The sequence below is a fragment of the Montipora capricornis genome, chromosome 1 (genome assembly GCF_036669925.1).
Source record: "Montipora capricornis isolate CH-2021 chromosome 1, ASM3666992v2, whole genome shotgun sequence".
Classification (NCBI taxonomy): domain Eukaryota; kingdom Metazoa; phylum Cnidaria; class Anthozoa; order Scleractinia; family Acroporidae; genus Montipora; species Montipora capricornis.
In genome coordinates this window covers 18,326,138-18,339,155 of record NC_090883.1, presented here as the reverse complement: position 1 = coordinate 18,339,155, position 13,018 = coordinate 18,326,138, and the positions used below count along the sequence as shown (strand labels likewise).

The 13,018-nt window shown below is 40.3% G+C and overlaps 1 protein-coding gene across 2 annotated transcripts in view; it reads left to right on the top strand.

The window, feature by feature from the left end:
- Positions 1–13,018, top strand: part of LOC138020276 (sacsin-like) — a 71,658-nt gene that overhangs the window by 5,178 nt on the left and 53,462 nt on the right. For both annotated transcript variants that reach the window (XM_068867313.1, XM_068867356.1), the window contains exons 2-4: positions 5,597–5,651; positions 8,505–8,611; positions 12,423–12,533. In XM_068867313.1, the coding sequence (XP_068723414.1) occupies position 5,651; positions 8,505–8,611; positions 12,423–12,533 (219 nt within the window). In that variant the 5' untranslated portion in view covers positions 5,597–5,650. The remainder of the gene's footprint in view (positions 1–5,596; positions 5,652–8,504; positions 8,612–12,422; positions 12,534–13,018) is intronic.

The window sequence follows — 13,018 nt, the reverse complement described above, 5'->3', positions numbered from 1 at the left end:
TGTATTATTAGCAATTCATATATTCAAATGCATGCAAATGACAGCAACTATAAGTGAAATGTAGCAGGTTCCAATCAACTAATCCCTCGAGAACCGGGAACTAACGTATTGTAAACCATCCGCTGCAATTGTGAGTAAGCTTTTCCTTCGTTTCGCCACATTTATACCTGTATGTTCTAGCCTACTTTAGTTTTTTTGTATTAAGCGCAACCAAAAATTAAAATAACCTACGAATAACCTACTTTACTTTACTTTACTTTACGTTACGTTACGTTACGTTCTTTGCTTTGTTACTTTGCTTTGCTTTGCTGTGCTTTGCTTTACTTTACTTTTGCTTCGTAGGTTATTTTAATTTTTGGTTGCGCTTAATACAAAAAAACTAAAGTAGGCTAGAACATACAGGTATAAATGTGGCGAAACGAAGGAAAAGCTTACTCAATTGCAGCGGATGGTACTCACAATTGAAGCGACCTTATAATCCTCATGAATTTTAGGGGGCGTATCTAAGCTTGAAGAGTTATGCCGTATTTACTCCAATAAGCGCTGCGGCGCGTATTTAATTTTTCGCGCCTTAAGTGCAGCGCTTATTTGACGGTGGCGCTCATTTGAAAATTTTCTATCTGTTCCGACACTGGAGCTCATCAAGGGGAGCTTCTATCCCATACTTGTCCTAGCAGTCAACCCTTCCTCTAGCAGTTTTATTTATAGAACGCCTTCCTTGGGAGAGTCAGCACACCCACTGTTATATAAGCCAATCAAAACAAAGCTATCTCAGCGTCAAGGGAAATGTTATATTTATTCAGGAAAGGGTGATTCAAGGAAGTAGTGGAGATAGAGGCTCCCCTAGATGAGCTCCAGACGGAGATTAACAGAAACGTGTTTTGATTGTCGCCATTTCACTCTTACGTCGTTTCATTTAATGGGTGACCATTGAAATGCAATCACTTTGAATTGAAGAGCATCGGTTAGAGTTATTTTTTTGTGTTTGTTTAATCGATGTGGGCTATATGACCGGTAACCGGTCAAGGTGTTAAAAACACTAACTGACCGGCAGTCAAACCTTTTTCATGGATTGGGCCTAAAAAGCACTCTGGTTAGCCTAGACTTGCATTCCCGCGGTTAGCCTAAAAAGCACTCCGGTTAGCCTGAAAAGCGCTTCGATAACTCTGTGCTTAGCATTCAAATGATAGCAATGGTAACATGATTTATTAAAAAGTGAACTACGGGTATCAGATTTCCAGCATTTTCAATAGCTCGCTGGACACAGGTCCAGACTAGTCAAGGAATGCACTACGTGCCTTGTTGGCTCTCAATCTCAATCTCCAACGCGCCCTTGTGGAATAATTGTTAAATATACCTTAAAAACTCAGTCACCTGGCAACTGGCCTCGCGGCTCAGTGGTCATGTCTATGGCTTGACGTGTGGGTGACCCGGGTGCGACTCTGTTTGAGGTCTCGTATTGTGATGTGTTTTTACGTTGCTTTATTTCACAGAAACGTTTTTAGTTCTCAGTGCTTGACCAGTTTCCGGTCATGTAGCCACAGCGTTGTTTAATTTCACGAAACTCCTGTAATAAGCGACGCATTGGGACCGCAGCGCTTACTCGGGGGCGGTGCTTATTCCAGTAAATACGGTACGTCTGTTAGTCAGCTCACCTAAATTAAGCGGTCAGCGGTCATGGCGCGCTGTAGCGGACGATTATTGCACACACTTAGGAAGGACTGAAGAAGTTATTTCCTTTTCATAATTCTTCTTCTTTTCAGTGTAATCTGATGCCAGGTCAAAAACGTTTTTGCCTTTACGTTTGCACCAAAAGTACCGTAAGTTAACAGTCTGAAAATTTTCATCGAAAGATTAATGGAAATCGATCGTCAAAACACTACAATTGCTGCAGTCTCTAACTTCTATAATCACGATATTCTGTCAAAAGGAAGGAATTATCACGAGCGAGGCAACCATAAAGGTGCATGTGATCACCTTGTGTCAACTGAATGAACTACAAAAAAGAATGTTAATCGTTCGTCGTTTTCGGAGTAAAACAACATACCGGTACTGTTTAGCCAAGAAACTTCCGTCTCTGGTTTTTAAACTTTGGTGTAATATTTAACTGAATGTATACATTTCATCTGTCGGGTCAGGAAGCCTTCTTTGTCGGGTTCCTGAGAAAAGTATCTATTTTGACTTCAGGGTGAACTATTTACGTGAGGCTGAGCGGCCAGTCAAATCAGAGTTTGTATTTGAAAATCTAAACATCTATGGCCATGTTTTCACGAGCGGTTTTTCAGATCGCTTAGCGAAGGGACAACCGAAAACTCCGTGAAAACAGTTCCTTTGCCAACTCGATGAAAGTTAGGCGAGTCGGCAAATTTCAATAGAATTATCATTAAATTTAAGCCACCAAACCAGGTAGCTTGAGCGAGTTGGCAACTGCATTCGAGCAATCATGATGAAGAGTCGCTTGCTGTTATTCAAATCAGAAATACGACAGGCGTGCTATTTTATTATTTTTATTATTGCATTGGCACGTACTCTCCCTTCATTTCATCTTACCCGTGAAAACGCGTATTTGCTCAACGAAGTCTGTAAACAAACCACTTTTAGGAATGTTAAGCGAGACAATGGCTGTCCTGAAAACAGATTTGCGGATTATCGCAAATCACAATGCTGACAATCACAAAAGCAAAGGAAATGGTTAATAAATATAAATAAATTTTACTATCTGAATGTTTTTGGGTTAGATTAAAGCGATACATTGTTGAAAAACTTTCGTGTTAAAGGAGCTATATCACGCAAAAAGCATGAGTAATGTAAACGATCGTCGCACTAGTAAATCGTAGCAATACATTGGAAATATTGTTGGCTTCCTAAATAAACTGCATTTCACACTATAGGGACGAAACAGATATTTTTCTGAGGTTAGAAACCTGGCAACCGGCCTATTAATCATTTGTCAGAAAGAAAAAATTCCTGTTATCTTTAGAAAAAATAGGCACGCATTGCGTACGTGTGGTAGTGGTAGTGCATTTACACAGCACTGTATTCCATATTGTCAACTGAGTTGCGTTTTCTGTTGTCACGTTTCCAATTATTTTTTTACCTGAAGACTGTTCAGAGTTGAGCACAAAATAAATATAACAAGAAACACAATCCGTGTCACAAAGAAGATGCAATTAAATAAATTTCTGACACTTCAGATCAAAGCCTTTTCTGAAAAACTTTTTCCGTGAATAATGAAGCACAAAACAGACAAGCTTTCTTTTAAATAATTCGTCACTGTCACATTTCCAATTATTTTTTTACCTGAAGACTGTGCATAGTTGAGTACAAATTAATGTAAATTGCCAGACAACTGACTGCGACTTCAGTAAACGCAGATGCATTCAAGGCATTCAATTCCAATTGCCAATTGTCAATTGGTTTCAGTGTTGTACATAACAATAAACAAAGCTCACTTGATATCCAACGCGAAAAATGCAATTGTTGTCGAAAGCCATTACTCGTCACTTTAAAGATTCCAGGCACTTCTTTTTCACCGCCTGTCTTGTTTATCCAATTGACGTTGATTCTTCAGCTCCATAAGGGTATATTTTGTTTAAAGATCCACTAAAACGCCATTCACGTCACAATGACTTTCGACGACATTGAAGGTTAACAAGAATTGGTTTCAGTGTTGTACAAATAACACCACACTTGGTAAAATATTGAAAATACAGCTCACTTTGATTACGGCTCGATGGGCGAAAGATTGTTGTCGAAGTCCATTACTCGTCGCTTTTGGAATTCCAGAAATTTTTCTTTTTCACCGAATGTCTTGTTTATCCAATTAACGTTCCATTCTTGAGCTCTATAGAGGTGTATTTTGTTTAAAGATCCACCAAAACGAAATTTGGGTGCCAATGACTTCGACGCCATTGCAGGTTAATTAAATATTCTACTGTGTCCACCAGAGAAATCTACGCATTTCACTACCCTCTCTAGCATAGGAAAATACGCGCAGAAGACTTTATGCATAAAGACGCCACTTAGCAGGGGAGTGACAGGCGAGACTTTTACCAACACGGAAAAAAAACCGATAATAAAAATAATGAAAATAATAAAACAAAGAAATTTCACCCATTTTCCGACTGGAATTGTAATGACTCTTGAACGTCACTTCGCAAAAAGGCAACTTGGGTTGAAAAATATAACATTTAGCTCAGGATTTTTCGGTCAGCAAGCTTCTTTCTTTTAAGTGCCCAGCCTTCTCTCTGAGCTTGAAGCCTAGGCAGCTAATGCAAGATGATTACTAGGAACATGTCCAACGTGGTTGCCGCTGTCTCGGATGTTTTGAGCATGGGAAAAGCTTATTATACTCCAAGAGATATCTGAAAAATGAGTTATTTCCGCGTCTTTATTTTTGGGCACGGCATGGCCTTTGCTATTAATAAAAAACTTGATCATGACCTACATCACCAGGCGATGTGATGCTCACCACTTATATTGCAAGCCACGCGATATTACTTTAGCAACTCATATCTCAAGTATTCACATTCGTGAAAATGAAAGCTGCTGTGAAAAAAATAAGAGAAAGATCTGACCCTTGTCCATTACTCTAGAGTAATTACCTATTTTTTTTATAGAATAGTTTCAACTAAGGGGGTGTTTACATGATACCGGGGCGACTTTCGCATCGGCGCGAGCTGACTCTGGTTTCCTCTCTTAGCTCTGTATTTGTTTACAGTGATATCACCGAAAAAAGTCATGGTGGGGCGACTCACACCGGCGCGAGTTCACTCCGGTTGCTGCACCGGAGCGAAAATTTCGTTCTGGCGCGAAATCTTGCAACCGTATCATGTAAACAAGGAACGACCACTCGCTCCGGTGTGAAATCGGCCTCCCGGTGGGCTGGAACGGATAGCACATGCGTACTTTTCGGGATGGGCACCATATTTACAATTTGGATTCACGCTTCTATTATATCAATATGTGGTGTCCCTTCAGGTAAATGCGATACGAATTAACCTCGTCATGATGTAAACGCGGTATTAAGAAGTCACCCCAGTGTGAAACTCTCGCCGGTGCAAGTTTTCTCATGTAAACACTTCTTAAGCCTTTCATGCACGTATTCTAAACCGTCCTCTGCAAAGCTGGCAAATCTTTCGCTTTGTTTCGTTAACTCGTTCATTGTATATATGCTTATTTGAGGAACAATTATATAGTTATATATATATATATATATATATATATGCGTTTTTCGCTATACGGACCGACCCTTAGCTGGTAAATAACTTCTTTATTTTTTCCTCTCCCTCCCTTCCTCTCTGAAATTACTTTTTGTGGCTACCGCGCATGCGCGTAGTCACTATTGCCATCGTCCCAGTTTTTCCAAAGATTTGTATGTAACAATAGAATACAGTTCGAGTGTTCTGTCTTCACCCTTCACTTGCGATAAAAGTGCACTTTTTTTCAAAGGACGCATTGCGCTGGCAAGGTAAATCTTCGCATTGCTTTGACAACTCATCAGGCCATTCAAACATTTCCGTGTTTGTTCGGCACCCGCGAAAATCAACATACTAAAGTGTAAAATGATTAATATTTTTGTGTTTTCCTTTCTTAGGATGTCATGATCACCCGAGGATACTGAGAATATCAAAAACGTCAGTGTGTCCTGAGTAAGTATATCCGCAACAATAACTATTGGCCATTTTCGAAATATGAAATATTTAGCTTGATAGTGAGGCATTGAGGACAAAAACAATAGAAACACGTTGGAATGCATGTGACAAATATTTGCATATCATCCACTTTACTTTGTCTTTGTCCTCACTGCCTCACTATCAAGCTGAATATTAATATGTCGAAAGAGGCCTATAGGACGTCTTCACATGACGTCACGGCGGCCATGTTGGTGTTCCAAAACAAAGGAATGGCGGCCATGATGGTGTACCAAACTAATCCTCTGGGATTTGAACTCTATTTTTGTGCAAATACGTTCTTTTGTTTCAGTAATGCGATAAGGCTGCTGGTCACCCTTGTTTACCCGCCCCTCCCCCTCCAAATTTGCACGTTTATGAGCTTCAATCCCTTATAGTAATGAGGGTCGGCTTGTTTTTCTTGTATGCCAGTTTTTTACATTTTGAACCTTTGTTTGAACTCTCGACGGACACGCTTTTTGTGGAATTTTTAACCCTTCAAAACTTGCAGCGCATGTGTCATAAAACACGAGGCGCAAAACACAGTTGCTCGTTTTTTAAGAATTACGTATGTTTTCATCTGGGAAAAAGCAAAAAACCCGAAATGTTATTCTGAAGTCCGGACTGGGGCCTCCAAGTGTTTTGTTTTCATGGTCTGATAGCTCAGTAACCAATCTCGCTTCATTTTTAGGTGTAAACATTGACAGATTGACAGTGGCCGTGTTTTCACCAGCGGTTTTTAAGGTCGCTTAGCGAGTGACAACCGGAAATCGCGTGAAAACAGTTGCTTTTCGAACACGCTTAAAGCTAATGGAATTCTCATTAAATTTAAGCCACCAAACCTGGTAGCTTCAGCGAGTTGGCAATAGACCTTATTCATAAATGGCGGTCAATTTATAATTCTTTTGTCGAGCCTACCAAGCCTCGATACCATACAGGGAATTGAAAAGGATTCTTGCCCTAAAACGAGGCTTGGTAGGCTAATTTGCACGTGGACAAAAGAATTATAAATGTGATCGCCATTTATGAATAAGGTCTATTACGTTTGGCAAATGAGGAGTCGCATGCGGTTATTCAAATCGGAAATACAACAGGCGTGCTACTACGAAAATCAACAAACTGTGGAATGGACTCAAATTTTTATATCGTCGCCACACCCACTTTTTGTTGCTGCCCCGCCCATTTCCATTACCCTGGGTCCCGACATGACTGCATTGACTCAGTCACGTCCAATCAAAGTCACACTTCATGTTGACAAACTTCAAAAACACATTCGCGGAGCGAAAGCGTTGAAAAATGCGACGATGAAAGGCGTAGTAAACAAACTTTTGCGCATCCATGCCGCTTTTATTAGTTAATAGCACTTGTACGTAGTAGGATGTTCGCAATCGTAACTGTATTTATCAAGCCGTCAAGGAATTAATTATTAATTTATTTATTTATTCCCCTGGGTCTACTGTTTCTCTCAGATGCTAATATTTAAATTTCACTGGCTTCAGTAATTCCAGCCACAAAATATTCGAAGCACAGTATCCTACGAGAACAAAATTTATTTTCATGTTAATTACTTGAAAGCCTGAGTCAATGCAGGCCTGTCGGGACCCAGGGGAATAAAAAAAAAAAAAAAAGTTGACAAACTACGGAAACAAATTTTATTTGCATAATTAATGTAAATCCCTTGACGGCTTGATAAATAAAGTTACGATTGCGAACAGCCTACTTCGTACAAGTGCTATTAACTAACAAAAACGGCATGAATACGCAAAAGTTTGTTTACTACGGCTTTCATTCTCGCATCTTTCAACGCTTTCACTCTGCGAATGTGTTTTTGAAGTTTGTCAAGACGAAGGAGGCGTGACTGAGACGATATGGTCATGTCGGGACCCAGGGGAACAAAGAAATTTTGCAGTTTACAAAACTACGGTCTGCCACCCCGGTAAGGCTCAGTTTGTTACGTTAACCCAATTTAATTCACTTAATTCTTCGACGAAAATGGGCGGGGCAGCAACAAAAAGTGGGTGTGGCGACGATATAAAAATTTGAGCCCATTCCACAGTTCGGTGATTTTCGTAGTATTTTTATTATTTTTATTATTGTATTGGCACGTGCTCTCTCCCCATTTAATCTTACCCGTGAAAACTCGTATCATTTTAAAGTCGCTTAACGAAGTCTGCAAACAAACCGCTTTCAGAAATGTTAAGCAGGACAACGTCTGTCGTGAAAATACAGCCAGTGTTCTAGGCAAAAAAAAAGAAAAAAAAAATTAATAGACAAGGAAAAGAATTGGTTGAATGCAACAGGAGTTTCCTTTTCGATCGAAAATCAGGTGTACCTGTGGAGGTACTTGACGATTTTTCAAACTTGTCTGTTCCATCCGAAATTTTCGGAATTTTAGTTTAATAGTTAGCAATCAAGTGATTTTTTGCAGAGGAAAAGACAGGATTCATTGTGATATTGCGTTTTGGCGCGTTGTTTGGATTATATTTAAAGATGGACTCAGTGGTTATGTGTTTTGTTTGTTTGGTTTCTTTTCGAGAAACTAGCGAATTTGCGAATTTAAGAATTTTTTTTTTTTATGAAGAACGCGAGAGAACTCAGAAGGGATCTTCATATCATTTTCATTTTCCTCACTGGCCCATGATCACTCAAGACTCCACCACGCCCATTTGGTGGAATCTCCTGTTTGTGGGTCTAATACTCGTGGTAAACTCGTTAACATCCGACAATTAAAAGTTCTTATCTTTCCTGTACGAAATGCATAGAAGAATCACTTAAAAGGTAAAATTTTCAGCTTTTGTAGAAAATTGCAACTATCTGTATTTCGTCCCTTAGTGGAAGTTGATGGTGAGGACGAAGGATTTGATTTGATTCAACCAACACTCATCCAGCAGTTGAGAAAAATCCTAGATGAGTACCCGGATGACGGCCAGATACTCAAGGTAGGCAACCTTATCTAATAATCCAAGAAAGCTTTTGTGTTGCGTTAGTCGGAAAGGAAGGTCAGACTAAAATTGTCGTTTAGAACGAAAACGTAACCATGAAATATTTTCCTGAGAAAATGTCAAACTGAATCCTACTACCGTAAAGGACATATCCTGTACTTTCGGTGTGAGATCTCATCCATTGAGTTTGTAAGAAAACTGACATTCATTTGCCCCACCGACGAGCGACTGGAAGGCTTATGTCCACAAACTCATCCATCCTACTAGCTCAGAAGTAGTGCCATATATGACTGCTGAAATTGTCAGGATAAATGCGTGGATCACTTCTCTACTTTTTGTTGACGTAGTAAGGAATACGCGTTACATAATCTAGTACAAAGCTCTTCGTTATCTTCACGATATGTGTTTAATTTAGGTTATATTGGCAGTGCAACTTTCGATGTAAACGGTGTAATGTGCCTTTGAGAAGGGTGATAAAATGGTTGCGTGGCAACTTGCGAGAGGCCAACTGAAAGATCAGAGTCCAAGGCAGGAATCGAAGCTACGACCTCCATAAAATCGGCCGGGTGCTTTACCCATTGAGCTGCTAGAACTTCTAAAGAGCTAGGCTGGACACTTTTGTCAATTCAGAACCTAGATAAACGGCCTAGCTCCCCATGGGTAGAGGATCCGACTGGTGTTATGGAGGTCATAGGTTTGAGTTGTACCTAGCTAGGCCTCTGATTTTTTAGTTGACCTTTCGAACATTGCCAAGTACCGGTTTATCAAGTTTTATTGAGTTTCTTCAAATGAACATTGTTAAACACTTTAAATAAAAGATTAAAAATAAGCGCACTGCATGTGATAAATGAACTAGAGGTTCGGGATGGTGAAATATTTTCATACAGCGTTACCAGATAATGTTAGAGATAATCTCTAAAATGTTTAAAAGTCAACAAAATCTATAGGCCAGTCTTTCCAAAAAAGACTTTCTTAATGTCTCTTTTTTTCACCAACAGAGTTTTTTTTAATTCCAGAGACCAACATTAAAAAGTTAACATGCAAAAAGAAAAAAAAATCACCGTCCTGAAGCGGGGATATAAACAAGTGAAGTTGCAAACTCAGGAAAATGAGGGGTTGACAAGATCAGCATTTACGCTTGCGTCACCCGCTCATTTGAGTCCGCGTGCGTGTGGAGCGGCAGGCCGAAACAAGCGGAATCAAGTGTTTGGAAAATTTTCATAGTTTCCGTGAATATGGAATATATATTTATATTCCATCTAAATAAGAATTAGAAGAAAGGTGAGCGAAATCAGAGATATTTTTTTTATTTTCGGTGACCTATTTTCAATCATGAGCTGACATGAGCAGCTTTAGAAGTGCGTGTGTGGCTTACACAATCGCGCTCAGCTGAAAACGGCTCGAAAGGGTTTTCGGCTGAGCATGCGCTTAAGCCACACACGAAATACTTAAGCTGCTTATGCCAGCTTGTGTTTCAAAATGGGTGCCCGAAGACAAAAAGCTTTACTGCTGATTTCGCACACTTCTCTTTGAATTCTTATAGATATGGAATATAAACATACATCTCCTATTCACGAAAACTGCGAAAATTTTGCACAAACCGTTCAATGGTCTGTAGTTCCACGCGCGCGCAGACCCAAATGGGCGGATGACGCATGCATAAATGCCGGTCTTGTAACCCCCTTATTTTTCCTGATTTGCAACTTCACTCCGGCGTTGGTATCTCTGCTACCGGGGGGGGAAAGAGAGGGTTAACTTTGGCGTCTTTGGCGTCTTTGTTTTCTTCGAATGACCTAATTGGAGGTTATGTGTACGATGTGAGCGCCCGACGGTAACTTTCAATTTTTTTTTCGAAACACTCAGTTTGATCTCCTTGGCATGTAAATCGAAGATTTGCGATGCCAAGGAATTTGACTTGGAATTATCGCAAAAGTAACAATGGCGACAACTTATGTTTTGAGATCGCGGACTTGTTTGCGTCTTGGTAGTCCTTGCAAGAGCTCTCCTCCCTATTGGCTGTTGTCTTCCTTTTTGTTTGGAGAATAAGCGTTTCTCTACAGTGAAACACCGATACTAAGCAGAAAACATCGCGCAGAATGATCGGGCATGATTGCTGTAGAACCCTACGCGGGCTATTCAAACAAAGGAGACATTTGATGTTCTTCATCAGTTCTAAGGAAAACTAACTTTTTGCCCAAATGGTTTCGAAAGTTTTGCTGAATGTGTGCCTGTACTGGTATAAGGTATAAAGCTTGCGAAAACGCGTTCAATAGGTGTGGCATATTAAAAGGAGGAGTAGTGCGAACATTACCTTCCGATACCTTTGTTTTTAATAAGTGAAGCGGCGGTATTTCCTTCGCAGGAAAGCTCGCGTAATCCTTGAACAATGAGAGCCATTCTGAGCTAAACGAATGTCCGGATAACAATATGTACCTTCGCGGCGATACGAATAAAACATACAGGGAGTCTTGGGTGGGGAAAAGGGCACCTTTTTGTCTTCTTTTAATGTATACTTAAGAGCAGGGGGCCCATTCCTGTTCAGTAAAAGGACTTCCATAGACCTTTACGATGAAACAGTGAACTACCATACAGGAGTGAATCAGGTAAGAGTTTTTCTATGGCCTGGGTGGGCTCCCCAGCGCAGTCACCGTTAGAATACCCGCTCCCGCGAAAATTGGCCGGTCATGCCCCTGAGAAGAATATAACTGGAGCAGTCACGCGTTACATGGATTCTCCTGATTGGTTAAAGTGGCGGCCCTTTCTTGTTTTCACGCTTAAAGTGTATCTAAAATAAGGCCATTTGTTACTGTGCTGGGTCAAGACCGTAAATTCGATAGGGGAAAACTCTTACCTAATTCACTCTTGTACCAGATAAACTATACGGGTTCAAAAAGATGACCAACCATTTTCTGCCTTGGTACTAATGATTCGCTCTTGAATGGCGTGACTCATCAAGTTCCCAATAAGTGGCAATCGATCAGCCTTTTTTTTAGGCCAGGACTACTACTCTAGCATGGGTGGCTATAGGACTGATGTTAATTTGCGGTGCATCGGTTAAACCACTGATTGTTGTAAGTTACTTTTTAAAATTCATTCGCAGACCGAAAGAACATATGGGAAGTTGCTTCAGTCCCTTGTCTCCTCCATGCGTTTGCGTTTTGTATTTAACAAACAGTAAACGGTTTAGCGTGTACAGTGATCGAGTTATAGTTGCACGCGGGGTGTTGCTAAGGACGAAAGAAGTGTAAGAGTCGCTGAATCTTTTACTATTTGTTTCGTAACATAACCAAAACATTTGGTGACATTTTGTGACATCCTTTGTCCTCTTTGAATGCTTCTCGCTCCTCTGGCTTTCACTTAGGATTGCAAGCCGCTTTACCTTTTGCTCGGGTAACATACCAGCTGACCGGTCAAAGTGTGACATTTCTCAAGTATTCATAAAGCTGCGAAGGAATTTCAGCATTTTCGGCGGTAGACTGGTCGGTCTTTATTGTATTTTGAGGAAAAACCACTTTTCCTGGCGCACGCGTCAGTGTTTTTCGTCATAACCATTCACCGATGGGAAAATAGTGAAGGGGTAATTGACCAGTCAGAGCACGCGCCTTACTAACTATGTTTGGCTGATTGAGTTGTGGATCTTTTTGTCTGATCAGTAAATGAGGTCAGGTTAGTTCGTGATTCCCCCTCTTTTACAGTTGTGTTACTCAGCGTTTGTTGACTTCGTAAAGAGCAATGAGACTTTTCATCACCTACGAAAACAACTCGGTGTGATCCAATATCACCAAACAAAGCCCATTTTTTCTTTCAGGAGCTCATCCAAAATGCGGAAGATGCAGGGGCAAAGCAAGTTAAGTTCCTTTACGACAAGCACAGTTTTGGAACAGACAAACTCTTCAGCAAAGGACTTGCTCAATTTCAGGTGAAAATCTGTTGCTATATTCTAATGTGTACAACGGTAAAGAAGAAGATGATTCGTCTTAATTATATTTTTCGTGCACTTGAGACAACTGCACTTTTACTTTAGCGGTGAAAACGTTGTTGTGCGAAAAGAATCACTCGTTAAGTGACTTACATCACGCTCTAGAGATGTTGTTTCTTCACTGGCTAACCGTTGTTGACACTTGGTTTTAGGTCAAGGGTTGCACACAGTAATCAAAATGTTTTCTTGAAGTCGTTATCATGGTTAAAGTGTCTATACGGCCGACAGGGTTTTTTTAGTTTTGGTATCTCTATAATGTGTTTTAAAAAAAACTGTGACAAAAAAAAAATCAAGCTTTAAAGTTCCCGCATCGGCCACTCCCAGTCAAGTTGACCGTGAGTCAGTGCAAAAAAGAGATTGGGTTCCAGAACGGGTCGTGACGTCAAGTCAGGAAGCGCCAAATCCCGCCAGTTGTTCATGTCACT